A 21,276-nucleotide genomic window follows, 5' to 3' on the forward strand; every position below is an offset into this window, starting at 1 on the left:
TTGGGTTTCACAACACTATGGGCAGGAAGCCCCCACATGAATTGACAGGGGATTAACAATAGTAATGAATTTGAAAATGTGTCTGAAGACATTATGCACACTCATAGTGCAGTGCCTCTTGACACTGTGTGAGCAAGAGCCCGATACACATCTGCTGAACTGTACTAAACTAATAATATATTCAACAATAATTTTATAAGGCAAAGGAAAGAAGAAAAAAATGTGTGTGTGTGTGCGCGCGTGAGTGCACGCTGTATAAAGAAAAGCTATGGAAGGATACATGCTGGTTTGTTAGCAATGATTATATCAGAGAAGCAGTTGCAGAAATGAAACTATTAATTTTTGATACTTCTATACTGTTTGGATTTTTACGATAAGCATGTATTACTTTTGAAGCCCAAATGAATGAGATAAAAATTAAAATGTACCAGCTAAATCTGCTAACAAAGGATGGATGTAACTTTTAAAACAGAAAACAATTCAAATTGTATATATCTTTTTAAATAAAAGAAAAAGAAAACACCGTAGGATTATGCTATAGTTTTTGGATCCTGAAAATTGAATAGTGAATTTTATGATCAAATATACTTGCTAGAGGGGAAAAAAACACAGATTCACCAGTATTTATTGAGCACTAACCATCATATGCTAAGCAGTTACCTAATAACTTAGGACTCAGAGAATATTTGTACTCAATTTATCCACAGCCTTCCTTATTTACACCCAATTAGATCGCCTTCCAGCTTTGCAGATAAGCAACTTTACACTCTGAATATAAATTCAAAGATTACTACACTTTCTAAATGTCAAAAGTTTTTACTCATGAAAGTCTACAGCATTATTACATGTAAGCTCAGTTAAGTTGTCCATATTCTGCCTAAATTTGGAGGCATTTAGCTAGAGTAAAATTTGGCAAAGCCTTTAGAAAGACTCATTTTTTCTGGTGTTGTCAACTGCCTATCATGATAAAGTACATGGCATATTTTGCAACTCAAATTCTAAAAAAGGACATTCTTCCCTCTTCTGGCTCATAAATGGTTAACCGTTACTAAATACACCTAGCTTTCAAATTAAGAAGCCAAACTTATTCTTTAGAAATACACATTGCCCTGGACTTCCCTGGTGGCGCAGTGGTTAAGAATCCACCTGCCAATGCAGGGGACATAGTTTCAAGTCTTGGTGCGGGAAGATCCCACATGCCACGGAGCAACTAAGCCCGTGCGCCACAACTACTGAGCCTGCGCTCTAGAGCCCGCAAGCCTCAACTACTGAGTCCACGTGCCACAACTACTGAAGCTTGTGTGCTCTACGCCCCATGTGCCGTAACTACTGAGCCCACGTGCTGCAACTACTGAAGCCCGCGCACTGCAACTACTGAAGCCTGCACGCCTAGAGTCTGTGCTCTGCAACAAGAGAAGCCACTGCAACGAGAAGCCCGCGCACTGCAACGAAGAGCAGCCCCCGCTCGTCCCAAGGCAGCCAAAAATAAAATGTAAATAAATAAATTTATTATAAATAAGTAAAAAAAAAGAATTCTTAAAAAAAAAAAAAAGAAATACACACGGCCCAACCAATTGGATGTGCTCACAAAAATCTCTTCTGTGAATTCCTTGTGTGGCTCTCCACCTACTGTCCCACCGGGTCTCTTCCACCTAACTTGGAGCCCACTCTCCTAACTCTAGACACAGTGCTGTCGCCAACACTGCTGGTGGCCATGGTGGCTGAATTGAGCTGCTCTCTCTCTGTCTCGCACTGGAAAACTCCTTTGCCTTCATATTTAGCAGGAGTGTCATCTTCCAGAAAGGACTTTAATTGAAAAAGAGTTTACTGAAAACTTATTTGAGAGTCTCCAGGTAACAAAACAAGATAAATGGAATCTCTTCCAAAACTGGGTTTGGTCAGTGGTGCTGTGGGACTGACTGGATCCTCAGCCCCAGCTCAATCCCAGCTCCTTTACCTGAAGGACATTATTCTCAGACGAGACGGAAATTCAGCCTTCCTTCTATCAGGCCAAACTGTTTTCTCAGATTCATTCCACAAGTATTTCTTGAGCACTCACTTAGTTCAAAGCACACTGCTGGATACTGCCAGAGATACAAGGATCAGGTATCATCCTCAAAGAACTTATAGTCTAAATTTTAAATTGGTTGGATACACAAGTAACATTTCAGTGTTGACTCTTTTAAAGGATGATTTGAAAAACATAAAGGGCAGCCATTAATAGAATTAAAAATAGGATATGCCTTCTAAAACATAAGAGTATCTAAAATACAGGAAAATATAGTAAAATATGCACTAAAGCAGCATTAAAACAAAGCATAAAGTAAAACATTTAAGGACAAGGTATATCAGTCATAACTAGAGTGACAACAGAATTCATCATCCAAACCAGCATTTACAAAAGTGAAAGGGGCGCTATTTATAACTTCTCCAAGACAACAGGCATAAACCAGGATGTCCTGAGCAAGCCAGGTGGTGACTTCTCCCTAGTTATAAAAATAAACAGTTTGCTTTACTAAGAAAGGCGGATGGAGTTAATGGGTTCAAATGATCATCTTCCTTTCAGAATCTGAAAATCATGAAGCATACTGAAAAAAATGGAAAACAAAATAGGATACACAAAAATATTCTTTCTACAATTTTTGCAAAGAACAAAGCTACAGACTTGTTACATTTTAAGATAAATTTAAATTTGGTCAAATATTGTGAGTTTTAGAAATATTTTTATATCATTTAAAGTGAATATATACAACTTATCTAAAATTACACCAGTAAACTAACAGTTTCTACTTGTTTAGGCTTTTTATTTTTTAAAGACAATTCTATATTTTAACACAGGTTTCACATACTGGGTTCAGTTATAAACTTGCCTAACCTCATAAAGGGAATTGTTCTCCAAATTTATTACCAAAAAAAAAAACTTTGGATATACTAGACTTATGTAGAAAATTAGACTTTTACAGGCCAAATAAATCCAGAAAACAAAGTTACTCAAAAAAATGAAGATATCTTGTAAGACCTGAAGAGACCAATGTTACATTATTTCCAAACTCTTCTACAGCTATGAGATTTCAGGCTATGAACAGCCCTAACGTATCCCACATCTGGGCAGATTAATACGCCTACAAATGAAAGACAAACAGCCATACTTACTCACATGACACCCAGCCTACTGTCTACTCCAAGTTGTACATCTCTAAATTAATGCAGATCCTTGGGAGAAATTAATTCCTGGTGAATACACTGAATATCAGAGGCAACAAAGAAGCAAACCAGAAGCACAGGACTGGTGGTCACGTGCTGGAAATTCAAGTTCTTAGTACTCTGGTCTTCCATTCTCCCTTTCTGATCTGTAGTCCCTCAATTTTCCCATATATAATCTAAAAGCTAAATTGCCCGCAAACTAATGAATAATTGTAATAATAGCTCCTAGAACTTCCATAGACTCTCCTTTCCTCCTGCTCAAAATTCTATTCCATCTCTGTGCTCAGAAGGTGCAACACACCTTCTGTGTAGCACACAGCCATTTGTCTATTCACTTACACATGCACTGGAACATGTGTCCTAGCAAAGGGCACCCACTGTGTAACAGGTCTGGGCTCAACACCAGAGATGCCCAAAGAATGACGATCCTTGGCCCAGAAGCTTAGATACACCAACTGAAAACACAAACAATGTAATGGAATAAATGTTCTAAGAGAAATGTATTAAAAGAGGTATGGGAACCCGAAGGAAGGAGCCAGATGTAGCCTAGAGAAGGTGGGGAAGGCTTCAGAGAGGCTGCATCTGAACTGGGTCTTGAATCTGAGTTTATCAGGTAGTAAAGGGAAAAAGAACACTTGAAAAGAAACAACATGTGCTGAAACACAGAGGTATAAAAATCTTGATATATTCACTGTTGGTGGGAATGTAAATTGGTTCAGTCACTATGGAAAACAGTACGGATGTTCCTTAAAAAACTAAAAATAGAACTACCGTATGATCCAGCAACCCCACTTCTGGGTATACATCCAAAAGAAATGAAAACAGGATATTGAAGAGAAATCAGCACTCCCACGTTTATGGCAGCATTATTCACAATAGCCAAGATATGGGAACAACCTAAGTGTCTGTCAACAGATGAATGGATAAAGAAGTTGTCTCACACACACACACACACACACACACACACACACACACACACACACACACGGATATTATTCAGCCATGAGAAGAAGGAAATCTTGCCTTTTGCAACAGTATGAATGAACCTTAAGAGCATTACGCTTAGTCAGATAAGTCAGACAGAGAAAGACAAACACTGTATGATATCACTTATATGTAGTATATTAAAAAGCCAAACTCAGAGAAACAGAGAATAGAATGGTTACCAGGGGGAATTGGGGAGATGGTATTTAAAGGTACAAACTTGCACCTAGCAGATAAATAAGTCCTAGAGATCTAAACCACAGTATAGTGATTACAAACAACAAGACTGTATTATAAACTTCAAAGCTGCTAAGAGGCTAGATCTTAATTGCTCCCACCACAAAAAAGAAACGATAATTATGTGACATGACGGGTGGTAGCTAACACTACTGTGGTAATCATATTACAATATATAAATGTAGCAAATCCACATGTTGTACACCTTAAATGTAAAAACTATTAAATGTCAATTATATCTGAAAATAAAATGTTTAAAAATCCTGATGTACTCAGGAGTGGTGAGAAGTGAAGCACAGGATTTGAGGTGGGGGGAAGCAGACAGTGAAGACTCTATGAGGTATGGATACAAAACAAGCCTAGGCTCCCAGGTGTGTGACATCAGCAGTGAGGAAGTATGAGGGGGATGGAGAAGGGGGGTGTCTCACTATCTCACCTCTTTATGGTCTCTCTTTCCAAACTGGGTAAAACTGACAAAGTCTCACTGTTCACAACTTCTCTCTTCTCCCTTTTTAGAGGAGCCAAGCTATTTCTCCTCCTGTCCTTCCCAACAGTTTTCTTTACCCCGCTTATAAAATGAAAGACCTGGGTTCGAGTTTCAACTCTCACTGCCCAAGCTTAGAGGAGACCCAGTCTCTCTCTGAGTCTGACTCGCTTTTTACAGGAAGAAGAGACCGGACTACATGAACCATGAAACTCAAGGACTCAATAAGCAGAAATGCCAAAAATCATTATAGCATATTTTCATTTTAACAATCATAGAAAGTGAGGAGAATCAGTAGCAGACATATTCTAAATAATGTCAGCTACACAACGGTGCAGGACACAACATCTGCCTACTCGGGGATGGCTGGGTAGTGTGATTTGCTAGGCAAGTCAAAACCACCTCACAGTTTTCTCCTCTGCAAAATGAAGACAGGAAATTCACACTCAAGTTTGCAGTGAGACTTAAATAAGAAAACATAAACAAAAACAAGTCACTGGACACCTGGCATGCAATAGGTGCTAAGTAAATATTGGTTAAATCTAGTTTGATATATTATCTTTCAAGTACATTTATATATGTGCCATCTGTATTAGTATCAGTTAACAAAAAATATGCAAATACAATGACATTGGTTGTGTAAACTGTTTAGAAAGTGAAATTATTATTTTAGAAAAATTGAAGGCTTCTAATTGCATGGGAGATCAGGATATTAGTGATATTTTATATGCTCCTTCATTGCCCACCAAGCAGCATACATTTTCATTGCAATGCTTTTTTCAACTAGAAACAACCCAAGGAGTCACAACTCAATTTCCAAGGTGAAGAGGAAACCAAATGGAAAAAAATATACAATGAAACAATGCCTTTAGCATTTGGAAGAGAGGTAGGAGGGGCAGGAGAAAGAAAGGGCCAAAATAAATTTAAATTACTGCTTTGAAATCATTCTTCATGTTCAAACAGCAAGCTAAACTAATTTCAATTTCTTTATCTTAATGATTCAGACATCTCAACCTCTGATAATAAAAGATGCCTGCCTGCAATGTTTGCAAGACTCTGGCCTGCACAAGAGGGTATATATAGTTCATAGTGCCTACACAGAAGAATCCTATTTGTGTTAACAAACTTCAGTCCAGCAAAGCACAAAACCTACTCAGCACTCATATGCCCTTCACCCAACAGCTTAATACTCTTTATAAATACAGAGGCACAGGCTACAAATTTTACACAGGGGCTCTGGCGCAGAGCACGGGCTCATGCACACGCTCACACACAGACACCCTAGTCTTTGTTCCTGTTTTCCAATACGATGAAAATCCGTGGGAAAGGCTGCCCCCTTGTGCTCATCTCAGTGCGGCCGTGGACCTTGCTAGAGCAGGAACAACTGTCCACAGATGCCTTTCAATATCCCCTGATGGCTTCAGAGAGCAAACTTATTAGCCCACTCGACCTCTGCCCAGAAATCTAGGCTGGTATAAATGATGATCATCGCTTGGGCTTTCAGAGAAAGTGGTACTGCTTCTGAGTTGGTTCAAGTCCAAGAAAACCATTCTGGACCTCTATTAAGGCACAGCCACGTGCAGCTGGTCCTTGTACATACAATCAGGATGAGAACCGCTTTTACAACGCTCCTGGTTGTTAGAAGAGACCTTTAGAGGGATGGAATTCCTATCTGTCAAATGGCCTTTGGACCTCTGGCTTTCTGAATGACACCTAGAGAAATCCACAGATAGGAGGAAGGGCAAAGAGGGTACTGAGAACAGCATAGCAACTAAAAGAGGTAGGAGAGCCCAAGACAGGAGCAATTAGGAAGGTTCCCGGAAAACCAACTAAGAGAGAAGGAAAGGCTTATCATAAGAGATCACCTGGGCTTCCCTGGTGGCGCAGTGGTTGGGAGTCCGCCTGCCAATGCAGGGGACACGGGTTCGTGACCCAGTCCGGGAAGATCCCACATGCCGCGGAGCGGCTGGGCCCGTGAGCCATGGCCGCTGAGCCTGCGCGTCTGGAGCCTGTGCTCCGCAACGGGAGAGGCCACAACAGTGAGAGGCCCGCGTACAGCAAAAAAAAAAAAAAAAAAAGAGATCACCCGACTCAATCTTATTTTCTACGGATATGCTTTCAGGTCTTGAAGTTCCCACGAAAGTAGCCAACTTGCCAGAGGTCTCAGCTGGCATACCTAGTGCTTTTTCTCATGTAAGAGGCTACCTTATTGACTAGTATGGGGCCAAAAGTGTGAAGGACCTATAAATAATTTGGAAGAGTAAATTTAAGCACCCAGCATAAGAAATCTAACCTACTGGATGATATAGAACCAAACATACAGTAGGCATGAAATCCATGTATGTGAGAGAATGACTAAGCTATAAAATTCAGCAAACAAAGGTTTGTCTTTTCAGAGCAAACAACAGTTCAAAAAAGAAAAAGAAAAAACTCCATCTTATTTTTTTTCTTTTAAGAGACTCTGGATCCTGAGAAAGGAAGGTTTATCAGAGATATTGATATCCCTTCCTCTCTTCCCCAAATCCCTCCACCCCCAAATCTCAAGTGAAATGTCCAAAGAAAGGTAAAAATTAGGGAAAGACTATGTCAACGTAGGAAAAGGTCTCATCCAAATGCCAAAAAATCTGAAAAATGGAGCTAGATTAAAGGTCACCCAGGCATCCTAGAATTCATTTATACCACTAGGAGAGCAACTGGTCTCTCCACAAATTAAAAAATAAAAGAGATCCTGGACCTCATAAATACCCCAGAGTAAGAAGGACCAGGGCAGACGTCTTTATGTCAGGGAAGACCCTGGGGCACAAGCAGTAATTCTGGCTGCTTGCCAGCTGGCTCCATTTGCGACAGCCAGGCCCAGGGCCCACAACAAAAGAGCTTATATGAAAATGGAAAGGGCTTCTCCCCAAAACAGACTAGCATTGGTACAATTTAATGGTTTAAAATGATTCGGTATTAAAGTTAGGAGAGCAGAACAACACAGAGCTGGGTTAAGTCGCAGCCCCTTCCTTAGCTCCCCCATCACTAGAAATGGCTTAATATGATAAGGATGTCAATCCTTCCCAAATGAACTTGTAAATTCACACACATAAAATGATTTCTTACTATAAAACACGTGTATATATGAATGTGTGTTTATGCCTGGACAGAAGTTTGGAAAAATACACATTACACTGCACATTCTAAACACCTACAGTGAATACCCCTGGGAAGGTAGTTCACCTAGTATTTTCTATATTTACTGAGCTTTACAGTGAAAGAAGGTGATCACAACTTACTTCTGTAAATAAAATGTCTCAACATAGATATTTAATCTACTGGAATTAAATAAAATGATCTCAAGTTCATATGGAAAAATAAGTGTCCAAGAAGAGCCAAAAAAATTATTAAAATGAAAAGTGATAAAACCAGATTAAGAAAGAATGACTGAAACCATCAAAACCAGACAATACAGACTGGCAAATACATCAGAATAGAAAACAGAGCCCAGAATCAGACTACTATAGTATTTGTAGGAATTTAACAGTGACAAAAGTAGTAGTAAAACTTGGGGGTGGGGGGAAGGCTTATTTAATAAACTGTGATGACACAACAGTTATGCATCTGGAAAAAAAAAACTGGAATATTTGGCCTACGGGTAACCTGGTCCATGGCAGAGCTTGGCTGAGCACACGAGAGTTATGTAACATAAAACGGTCAAAGAACAACTCAAGAAAGAGTACAATTGCCAAAGTATGTGGTAGAGAATAAGAGAATTGAACAAAAAAAGAAAAAAAAAAAGAGGAAAAGTATCAGTGGAGCTTAAGTCCCAAAAATCACACCTCTGAGAATACGGTACAAAATAACAAGTGGGGATAGACAAGCTCTCTAGGCTATGAGGTGACTGAGTTCTGCCTTCCCTTGGGAACTCCCTTAGCTCAGGAGGCTAGAAAGGGAACTCAAATGGCTCCTGGGGGCAATTTTGGCTTTTACGAAGCCTAGAACAATGCTTTTCTCTTGACTGGACCAAGGCACACAGAAAAGAACAGAAAAAGACTCAATATCTCTGCTTCACCAACATCAAAAAGCCTTTTTCAGCCCAGAATACGCCCTCTGAATCTCCCAGAACACCTGGGATACACTGAGTGGAGAAAGAAGCAATTCGTTTCAGTGTCTACATGAGCCAAACGAAGAATTTCCAGTGATAACATCACCTTGCCGCTGGGGCCCCGGATGATCGTATCACATTAAAACATCACTATCCTGTTATCCTTAAATAAGAAATGCTCAGACCAAGCCAGGATTTTGCTCTCACCTACGAAATTCCAGAATATTTATGATGAAAAGCAAATGTGTTCGCTTCTAAAGAAATGTTTTCCACACTCTTCCTTTTGTACCTGAGAACATTTTAAACTTTGAAGAAATAAATGATAAACCCCAAGTAGCTCTGGCTGCTCATGTGTTCTCTCACCTAAGCTCAGCGATCTTATTATTTGATTAATTCATGCATTCATTCAACCAATATTCACTGAATGAAGTGTAGAGACTTATGAGGCCCGGTCCCCTTAAGGTATTTGCAGTCAGTCCCCCGCCCCCAAATTAGCTTGTGTGACGTGTTAGGATGGTATAAGCTAAGTGCCCACCACTGAAGGAGAAAGGGACTTCCTTCCCTAATAGAAGGTGTACTGACTCTCTTCCCCACCCTATAAAACTGGAAAAAGGCCAAGTGCTTTTTAAAAGACCACCATATATTTTATTCCAGGACAGAAAGTAGTTGCTTTCAGCTCCTACTGCTCTTAATACAATTCTAGAGGTCCAACTAAGGACTTACCTTACAAATGACAGCTTAAGAAAATTAATATATTTCCTTTTATTTTAAGAGAACAAATTATACTGCTGTTTTGTGGTATGCTTTATATTTATTAATCACTATATTTTCAGAATAACATTTCAGAAGAATATATACCTATTTTTATAGTTAAAACCTTCTTGCAAAAAAAAAAAAAAAAAAAAAAAATCAAAAATCAAACCTTAACTCTGAATCTACCCCGAACAGCTCATGGCTTTGTGGACCAGGCACGTGATGCGGCCTCTCACGGAGTATCTGGGACACCATCACCCGTCTGCTTATGTCTTCGCTTTGTGTTCAAGCTTGTATACATGTTTCTCAATAGAAAATTCTCTACCTCCTCCAACTTGCAAGCCACCGCCTTCTGCCTCAGCCACTCTCCTCCTCTAACATACACTTCTGGAGTCAGGCTCCGACCCAAATGGAATGGAGTTCTAGCATCCATGTTGGCAATTCAGAAGTTTCAAGAATTCACCCTTTCTGCCTTGCTTCTCCGGGAAACTGATTCCTTCTATCATCTCTACTTAGCTCAAGCTTTCTCTTGAAGAGGTTACCAGAAGTTTTGATTCTTTGTTAACTCTGAATAACTAAGGATGAGAGGGAGAGTCAGAGAAGTAGTTTCAGTAAGAGCCAAAGCATCTGATTTCTTCTCTACCTACATTTTTTGGAAGACATTTTTCAGACAGACTTCATAAGAACAACAGAGTACTTTCCCCAGAATGTTTATGGCGGCCAACTTGAATTTTTCAATTAGATCAAAAGAGTTACATTTAAATAAGTGACATGCTAAATTAGAAAAGTGTTCTTTAATCTTAACAATTATGTGCTTCACTTATGATTTATTTTCTTAACAAGTGTGACAACTGGCAGTCAATTAATTAATGATAATATTTCCCATGGAAATCAATGGTAATAACCATGCTGCTTAATTAACCTGTTGCCTTTTGATATTTTCTGAAACAAAATAAGAGGCATCATCCTGTTGCTTCCCATTATCCTCATCTGCAAGATGAAGTGAAAAATCACAGTAAGTACCTCGCCCAAAGCTACAAAGCTAAAGAGTTGCTCAGCTGGAATTTTAACCCAGAGTATCCTATTTCCAATCCATATACTTCGTACTTCTCCACTCAATTCAAAAGGATAAATTCTATAAAACAGCACCAATGGTGTCAAAGAAAGATATTAACACGGTCTTCCCTTCTGACTCAAAAAAAATAATAAATTAGATGATATTTCAGGTATAAAAAAGGTAAAAAGAAAAATAAAACAGACAATATAGGCTCACTATTCACCTGACGAAAGAGAATATTACCAATAATTTTTACCCCTTCCAATCACATCCTTTCTCAAGGGAACTACTCTGTTGAACTTGCTGTTTATCTTTTCATGTATTTTTTTTATTATATATGTATCTGCTTCTAAACAATATACAATATTTACATGTTTTTAACCTTTACATAAATGGTTGACGACTGGCTTGTTTTTAAAATGCACTATTTGTGAGACTGACCCAAGTTGATATTTATAGTGTAGTTCATTTTCATCCATGTATAATATTCTACTTTATGACTGCACCATAATTTACTTATCCATTCTTCTGTCAATGGATAATTAGGTTGTTCCCCTCCCCCCATTTTTTTGCTATCGTAATTAGTGCTATTATGAAAATTCCTGTACATGTTTCCTTGTTTGCAAGATTTAAAAGTTTCTCTAAGATATATTCCTAAAAGTGGAATTGCTGTGTCTTGCGGTCACCTATTCTTCAAAGTGGTGTACCAATTAACAATTTACATCAACAGTTTATAAATGTTTCCACTGCTCCATCCCTACAACACAGGATACTGCCAGATTTTAAGAATTCCACCATTCTAACTGTTATAAAACAATATCTCATGATTTTAAAATACATGCATTTCCTTGATTACTTTCACATCTAATGGGTCTGCCACATTTTAGGTCATACTAGAAACATGTTTCTCCCTCCAACATCACACCTTCCTCTAAACCACATACTTCATCTTTTCTGAAAAGACCAAAAGAGATGTCGAACCTTCTTAATTACTGCCACCACTCAAAATCCATAGTTACTGTTATCACTCAGCTTCCTTCAAACTATCTTCGTAGACTTTGCAGAAATACCTTTCTTTTCGGAAAAATTTTTAAAAATTCCATTTAACCATTTACCCTCTCCCCCAAGACTATAATAAATATCTTCATAGCCAAATCTTTGTGTACAATATTAATTATTTCCCTCTGAATCAATCCCTAAAGGTAGCACTTTTGGGTCAAAGGATATGATTATTTTTCAAGATATAATTATCTTTAAAACTCTTGATATACAATGCCAAGTTGTACTCCAATGGATGGTATCAATTTAGGGGGTATAAGAGAGTATCTTGACAGTCAGTCGTCAGCTGGATAAAACCAAATTTGGCCTTGTCAACAAGACTATTGTGTGAATCATCAAGGACTGCTTCCCAAATTTCATTTAACCATTTACGGAAGTCAAATTATTTCCCCATTCTGTCATGCATTAAAAATTCTAAGAAAAGAGGTCAAAGGTCTCACCATCAGCTTCTTAAACTTGACCTCTGCTTTATCCATTACCACCTACTCTTTCAGCTTCCTATATCTGACATTTGATCTGTCAGTGTCTTATGAGTTTAGCTAAATTCCAGGCTCTGGCCTCCCCAGTGCTGGCATGACCATTACACAAATAATTATTCAACTCACAAGTGTGATTCCAATATCACTTGAAATGGAATATGACCTGTAGTACGTTTACTATTATGTGTAAGTTCTAAATACAACTGTTCACTTTTTCAACTATTGTATCTGAAATAGGCTTGGTAGGGCCAAAAACAAATGGAAGTGAGGAAACTGCAACAAGCCTATAAGCTGAGTTTATATGAGGTGGCTCGGTGACAGGTGAGCCTGCCCCCTCCCGGCCAACCAGGTCTCTGGTTGTTTCCTCCATGTTTAGACCTGGGGCAGCTGCAAAATGTCTAACAATAGCCAATATACAGTCCCTCTATGACGGGCACTCGACTCAAGACAATCTTATATTTCCATGTCTGAGCAATACTCACTGGACTTCCCATCTCCATGTCTTCCCAAAGCCTCACTGCAATCCCATTTATTTTAGTCAAGGTACAACCTGATGATCTGCTAGCAACTGCTCACTGTGGTTTCTCCATGCATTATCACATCTTCAAAATCTTATTCCCTCCCAAGCCTTCTTTACTCTCACCAGCCGACCATGTTTTTTACACTGTTGAGTTGAGAGAGGTTATATTCTATATACCACTAACCATTTGAACATTTCACTGCATCCCTCATCTTTCCCCTTTCACTACCTCTTTTTCTCTCTGAAAAACAACTATTATCAAACTCTATTACACACACACACACACACACACACACACACACACACACACTTTCCCTCTCTCTTTGCCTTGACCCAACCACTCCTTCAAACCATTAACCCATGTCGCACCTTTCTTCAACTGAAAAACTTCAGTAAAAACTGTTTCAATTACCTCTTCCTTTATTTCCTCTGACAAGCTGGCCTCTATTTTATAAGTGCCATTTAAGAGTAAAAGAGGACTATCATATTTGGAGATGGAAGGGAAAAAAAATTCCCATCACATAATCATTTGTTCTCATATAATATCTAGAGTGGCACTAAGCTTACTAATAGTCAATTCTTAGGTTATGAAGCTGTATTAGTCTATCTATTCAAAAGAAGTTATGTCGTTTTAGCCAGTTACTCCAGTGAGTGAAAATGAGGATTCAACAGACAAATCTTAAAGTAAGCGTTTTATTAAAACATATGGTAACAATTCGATCTTAGGTAACAGACAAGAGGGCTCCAGCTATTCCATAACCTGCTCAGCTGCCTTAAGGACTAAAGGGATCAACAGCTTGTCACATTTAAGTGCAACTGCAGTACACTGGTTGAAAAGTGTTGATATTAGAGTGTGTATAAAAATGTAACGATAAAAAGAATAATGCATATAAAACTAAAGAAATCCAGCCAAAGTTATAAGTAAGATTCAGACTATAAATAGTTTCATTTGAAAAACAATGACTCAACTCTTTTGAATAAAAAAGGGACAATAACAATTGATAACATTATCAAATCAAAACTGACAACCAACCAGGTAGAGTTGCTTTCATGGTGTTAACCAAATTTCTTAAGGGCCAGAAAATTCCTGTGTCATTTAAACTGTTCTGCAAAACAAGAAGCAATGAAAATATCCCCTAATTTGTTATTTCTTCATGCAGCTAGTAGAAAGCTGATATCTAAATTCCACAAATATAAAATATACAAAAAACTATAGATCAGGCAAACTTACAAATACTACAAACACTTTACAGAAAAACTACTAGCAAATTGAATTCACTGCTCTATTAACATATTGAAATATACCCATCAAATAGTTTATTCCAGGAATATAAAGCTGGTTTGATATTAGGAAACGTGTTAATGTGATTCACAATATAAGTGGGTCAAAAGAGAAAAACATGTACCACCTGAAAGGTGTGGAAAACACCACGTGATAAATCTCAATATCTATCCACATTTAAAAAATTAACCTAGTAAACAGAAACAGGAGGATACTTTATTTTCATCATAAAAACTATCCAGATCAAATCTCATAGAAACACTAAAATGTTTACAGGAATTCCTATACTATAAAAGGAATAAGACACCTTTTTTTTTTTTTTTTGCTGTACGCAGGCCTCTCACTGTTGTGGCCTCTCCCGTTGTGGAGCACAGGCTCCGGACGCGCAGGCTCAGCGGCCATAGTTCACGGGCCCAGCCCCTCCGCGGCATGTGGGATCTTACCGGACCCGGGCACGAACCCGTGTCCCCTGCATCCGCAGGCGGACTCCCAACCACTGCGCCACCAGGGAAGCCCCGAAGTAAACTTTTTTTAATGTTATCTGATTCTAATCTACTTAAATAATGGCATACGGCTAATGGCTACCAATTGGACAGTGCAGCTCTAGAGGGTAGAAAAGATGGAAGCTTCCCATTTTGGAACTACCATGACACCAAGAAAATAATGTCAATTTTATTAATAATACAAGAAAAGTCTGGATGAAATACTAGAAAATTGAATCTAACAGTGCATGGAGAAAATATGAAAATGTTCAAGTATTGTTTTTTCTAGAAACACAAGGACATCTTAATAACCAGGAAATAAATATAATTCATGATATCAATTATATAGCAAGGAGAAAAGCTCTATAACCTTGTCTTCAGAAGCTGAGAATGTATCAATAAAAATTAAGTATCTATTCCTGATTTTTAAAAAAACCCAAAACTTTCCTAGCATGATTAAGAGATATGAATCAATAGGTTATCAGCAAACCTGAAACTAAAATACTAGAAATATCTTCATTAAAGTCAAGAAGTAACAAGATAGAACAGCAGCTATAACTATTATTTATCATACTTTTATAGGCAATAAAAATAAAAAGAAATAAGATACATAACTCTTAGGAAACAGGAGAACAAATTCATTACATCTGCAAAGAAAACTTACTAAAATCAGTTGGAACTATTAATACTAAGAAATGCCTAGCAAGGCTGCTGGTTATTTATTGATTAAAACAGAGTCTTTCCAAGTGGAAATGTTGATGGTAAGGTATATTTAAAAGAAATTCACTAGTAAGTGAATTTAAAGTATTACAAATGTACTACAAAGGCTTAAGAGTCACAAACCGTTGAGCTTTCCCTTGAAATAATCAAATCAAATCTGCTAGTAAAACCCTTCAATGGCTTCTGCCTCTTCAGTCACCCCACATGACTAAGGAGAACACATACACTCTCTCCATTTAATCCACACTGATTTCCTATCAACCCAGCAACCAACCATGGCAAAACTAAAACCATTTCAGGAAAAGGCTAATTAATATTTATTATTTTCTTCATGTTGCAAAAAGAGCAATATCATGTTTCCTCTTAGAATATGCCCCTGAAATTTTTAAAGATTTAACCATATGGAAGAGATCTAAAAGTGTGTAAGAAAAGGCTAAAGATTTGGAATCCTAATTCAATTTCCCCTCACATTTTAATAGGAGCCTGTAGCAAACATTTATTTTTAGAGAAATTCTCAGTAGAGAACTGAACAAAAGACTATTGTGTGTTCAACACAGTAAGGTTTCTCTGGTCCCATCTATACCAACTTTTCAAACATCAGGTTGGAATTAAATGATTTTAAACTTTAAATTGACTATTTCCAGACCATAAAATCTAACCACACTTAGTTGGTGTAAGCATTCCAAGTGAGTTATAGCTGAGTTCAAGTGTGAAATCTGCATTTTTCAAGTGCCAATAAAGGAACTTTCCTTTAGACTTTGACTATATACACTGACTTGTTCAAGAATGCCATATAATGTTTTCATTTCCCTCTCCAACAAAAATTTTCATCTGCACCTGATAAATCTGACTTGGTATCGTTTCTGATGAAAAGCATATGGGTATTGGTCATATCACTCTACTATTTTCTTATTAAAATAAGAATTGTAACTTTTTATCTAAGTTAGGAAGAGTAAAAAAGAAGTTTACAGGCCTGCCTGATCACGATGAAAATCGCTATGTCTTAATTTGCAATATGTGTCCTACCACGGGCCTGCTAAAATACAAAAGGAAACAAGAAATTATCTATGATTAGTGGTGTGGTCATCTTAAAACATGTCCACAAATTCCTTGACATATCTCCCATCAAAGGTGGAGTTAGTGCCCTCTCTTTGATATGGACCAGTCTTAGCGACTCTCACTTCTTAATAAAGAGAAGGTGGTGGAAATGAGACTGAAGGCTTTAGAGGCTGGGTCATAAAAGTTGATACAGCTCCCTCCTGGCTCTCCCTATTGGGATGCTCACCTGCAGAACCCAGCCACCATGCTGTGAGGAAGCCAGGCGGCCACATGCTCCAGCCCCAGTTCCACTTCCAGAAAAGGTCCCCGCCGACAACCAGCATCAAACAGCAAACAAGTGAGTGAAAAGAGCCTTCACATAACTGTAGCGCCCAGGCTTTGAGCACTTCAACCGACACCATGTGGCACAGAGACAAGCTGTCCCACCAAACCATGTCCAAACTGCAGATTCATGAAAAATTTACAAGTGCCTTTGTTTTAAGCCACTAGGCTTTGGGTGGTTTATTATGCAGCAACAGATAATTGGAACATGTAGATTAATTCAACCACCTTCAGCCACTCAACTTATTCTTTCCATTCACCCCCTGCCCAACCCCTGCCACAGGAAGACAAACCTGTTTTAAGTAAACAACAACAGTGCTGACATAGAAACTTGAGAGCTAGAATCCCAGCATGTGTTACCCCTGCTGGCAATTAGCTTTCTCTTGTTCTGTTTGCTGCTCACCTCTTAACGTTCCAGAATTCTTGGCCTTTTCCTCTGTCCTGCCTTAAACTTACTCCTAGCTTTGAAAGGTTGCTTTTATTAAACACCTGGCTTATGAAACTGCTACTACTGCTACATATGCTCCAGTTTTTTAATCAATAAACAAGTGAAATTTGCCTTACAAAAGGTAATTCTGACTCTCAGGCTAGTAACTAGTTCAAGATGTTCTGATAGAGCTATTGAAATGGGTTCTCAACCCAACCAAGTAACCATATCAAAAATGTACTGTTCCTTCTAAGAAATACTAGGAAGGGAAATATCCTAATAACTAAAATAAGATTTTTCTCTAAAAAACACAAGTCTGAAAAGTTAAAGCCTGAGGGAACCCTGGAGATAATCTAGTTCAGGACTTTTTCAACCAGTGGTATACTGACATAAACCAGGGAAGATTTTCATGACAAAAGTACTAAGAATTTGTATCTTACTCCATCCTCACTGAAATGTCAACCTGCCATAATATAATGGCAATTTTAAACTTGAATTTTGTTTGTACTTTATTTTTACATTTGTATGCATGTATTTTACAAACAAGATGTACAAAATATGATTTTGTTTATATTTTACAGCTACAGCAATAAAATGTATCCATACGATGCTATTTAATGTTCTGTCCTTAAAGTTTAGAATGTATGATAAATATAACAAAAGAAGCCCTGGGAGTCCATAAATAGTCTTCTAAGAAAAAGAAATTAAAGTAGCTGTTCTGTTTTTACTATTAGAAATGTTGGTAAAAATTACTCTAGTCCACATCATGTGGCCAAACTGAGGACCAGAAAGGTTATACAGTCGGCCTGAGGCCATATAACTAGTTAGTGGCAGAACTATGACCAGAATTTTGGTATACTCATGTGCTCTAGTCAGGCATCGGGCTCCATTAGATTTGGATTAATAGAAGGAAAACAATTACTATCTGCTTCAATTCAGAAGGTAAGTCAAAGTGGTTGGCTGGATTCCAACCCCTTCAATGTTACATTTATAATCATTCTGGAAGACTATCTTCCTCCTTAATGTAAAGAAACAGAACCTTAATGAAGGGGCCTCAGGCAACACCAGGGCAATGTGGAGGAAATGTGGCTGACAGTAGGGACTGGCTATTCAAAAGCCATTCACAACCCCAATATCCCTTGCCTTAATTGTAGAGACTATAAGAGACTCAATCGTTGGCCTCCATTGCAGCTAGGGGTGATCATATGACAAAATTACAAAGAAATGAGGATATATACATTGGTCACTAAGAGGGCATTTCTTCCCAAATAAAAACATCAGTGCTATGAGAAGGCCTTTGGCCCTTGTGCCCTCTTCCTGCCAGGAATGTTGATGTGATTCCTGGAGATGCAGGAGCCATCTTGGTTCCATGGGGACAAAAGCCACACACTGAGGATTGCAAACAGGCAAAGACAAGGAACCTGGCTCCCTGATGACATAGGAGAACCATCCCATCAGCCCTCAACTCTCTGTCCTCTATCTTAAACTTCCTACCGAGTGAAGTTTAAGACTATGTAGTTGGTTTTTTGGTTACCTGCAGCTAAATACAATCCTAATTCTTAAACAAAATAAATCTGGCTTTTCTCCTTAATCCATTTTGTCCCAAAGTTGGGTGTCCATCTATGTTATTTTTTTATCACTGAATTTGGTAAATGAATGTTTAATCACCTCCACCACCCTAGCTCGTAGCACCACCCCAAAATGTTTTTTTTTTTTTTTTTTTGCGGTACGTGGGCCTCTCACTGTTGTGGCCTCTCCCGTTGCGGAGCACAGGCCCCGGACACGCAGGCTCAGCAGCCATGGCTCACGGGCCCAGCCGCTCTGCGGCATGTGGGATCTTCCCGGACCAGGGTACGAACCCGTGTCCCCTGCATCGGCAGGCGGACTCTCAACCACTGCGCCACCAGGGAAGCCCCTCAAAATGTTTTAAAAGATCAGTAAAAGAGAATGAGGCATGTCTCTTTTCTCCAAGACGAAGACAGTTTTAACTTGTAGTAGGTCTCCTGTAGCAGATGGCAGCGTTAAGGGCTGCCTTAGGAGGCAGATGAAAGAGAGATGGTTTCCCTACTTATAACCTAGCTGACCTCAGTCCTGAACAGCATATGGAAATCTAGAAACAGAAAGAAGGAAACCAGAACTATTGCATGTCAAGTTCCTAACCTCTACTGGGGAAAGAGCACAAACAATGAGCCTTAACTGGAGGGGATATTATAAAAACCATTCACTCAACCCTTTATTCAATACCTTTTCTTTCACTTGAACATTGTGTTAAGAGATCTTCCACCTCACCTTCCATTTAAGAAACAAAATTAATTGAATCAAGAGAAATACAGTAATCCCAAGGAAGGCTTATAAACAAAACTAGGGTGTTTTCCATTCATCTTCCCATGTCCTTCCTGATAAAATATTTTTCTGGCTACTGAAGCTCATAAAGTTATATCAATTGTTAAGGTTCGACAGCATTTTCCAAAGGGGTGAAAAGAATGGGTAATACTGATGAGAAGCTAGGAATTCTACTAATTTCACACCAAAAGCACAAAACAACAACAAAAAAGGAATGAAAAAATTTAAAAAAGAATGTGTCTCAGCAAGGGAGCGTCAAAATGCTTTGGCATATTTCCTGGACTGAAGTGGACAAAATCCAGCTGTTCTGGACCAGTAGTCTAGATCATTTCTCTAAAACATAAAAAGAATCCCCAGCCCAAGCAATCACCCAATAAATAGCTCTATAGCTGACAAGGACCCTAAGGGTTCAGAATGGGATACAACATTCCACAACACACTCAGGTTCCTGTGATGATCCAAGGGAAATTCCTGAGGCTAAGTCTTTAGGATTGCACTAAGGACCTTAAAATGTGAATTCTGCACACAAAGAGCAGAAGCCAAGCAAGTAATAAACATTATGGAGATAAGGAGGAGTACTTATGGATATATAATATAAAGCAACATTCAATGGATAAAAAATATTGCGAGAAAATAGACCTCTACATCAGAATAGTTTCCGATAATTTAGAACCAGAAGTGTCTTGTTCATCTAGACTGACTTTAATGTGAGCAGGAATTCTCCTTCTTGCTCCCAAACAAATAGAACCCCAGCTTAGGACAGAGCATTCACAGATTACTTTTTTTAAAGTAGAACTACCATAATTTACAGCAAGCTATTGTTATGCATGCTAATTACTCAAATGCACTAAGTTAAAGCCTAAGGACACCGGACAAAAATAAACAAACCAAAAATGAGGTCAAAGCCATTTCCTTTGAAGACTTCACTTAGTTTGTATGACAGGTAATCTCTCAGAATGGACTACAGATATAATACATAGCACCACCCTACCTAGCACATTTCCTGGAGGTACCTTCTCTAGATCTTCCAGTTCCCTTCCCATCAGAAGATACAGGTTTTCCAGGGTACAGCATGCCATGTGGGGGACCGGGGGAAGGTCATCTAATGGAGCTGAGAAGCCTAATGGCACCTAGGCAAAAAAATAAAATAAATAAAGGAAGATAAGTTAGAAGGCATCAAATGAAAAGATTAGTTAATACCTACAAAGTTACTTTATTCAAAAGTAAGATATAGTGCAGTCATATTGCACGTAAACCTGAAACATGTAAATCTGAAACGGCATGATACAAAAGTAAGTCTCAGTTTATGAATAAATTCTGAAATAGTGAAACCTCTCAAATATTCAAAAATTGTCAAGAATTCCACATAATCATAAGCTTTATGGCTAAGTAATATAAATTCTGTTGTGACCTGGTAGCACCACATTAACTAACAAACAAAAATCCCCATAGCCCTTTGCTAGTATTTACATGAACCATGTCAAACACCAGTTCTGGTGACCACTAGGCTATTATTTCAATGCTCATTATTACTATTACCACTTAAAATCGTAATAATATTATTATAATGTCGTGTCAATTATAATCTTATTATAATATCCTTTCAGCATTCAACAAGGGCTGGTGCTAATGCTGAGCAAGACATGAAAATGAGTAACTCTGGAAGAGCAGTTAGACGTAATAAACATGTCATGTAATGGCCAAACAACTGCTATTGATATTATATCCTACACTGCTCATCTGGAAGAGAGCATGCTGTGAAATATTAGGGACTCATGAGA

The 21,276-nt window shown here is 38.3% G+C and overlaps 1 protein-coding gene across 5 annotated transcripts in view; it reads right to left on the reverse strand.

Annotated features, from left to right (window-relative positions):
• EFL1 (elongation factor like GTPase 1) overlaps positions 1–21,276 on the reverse strand; it is a 136,079-nt gene that overhangs the window by 64,564 nt on the left and 50,239 nt on the right. For all 5 annotated transcript variants that reach the window (XM_004278315.4, XM_049706868.1, XM_004278314.4 and 2 more), the window contains one exon: positions 20,487–20,625. In XM_004278315.4, the coding sequence (XP_004278363.1) occupies positions 20,487–20,625 (139 nt within the window). The remainder of the gene's footprint in view (positions 1–20,486; positions 20,626–21,276) is intronic.

This window comes from Orcinus orca, chromosome 2 (assembly GCF_937001465.1).
Source record: "Orcinus orca chromosome 2, mOrcOrc1.1, whole genome shotgun sequence".
NCBI lineage: Eukaryota > Metazoa > Chordata > Mammalia > Artiodactyla > Delphinidae > Orcinus > Orcinus orca.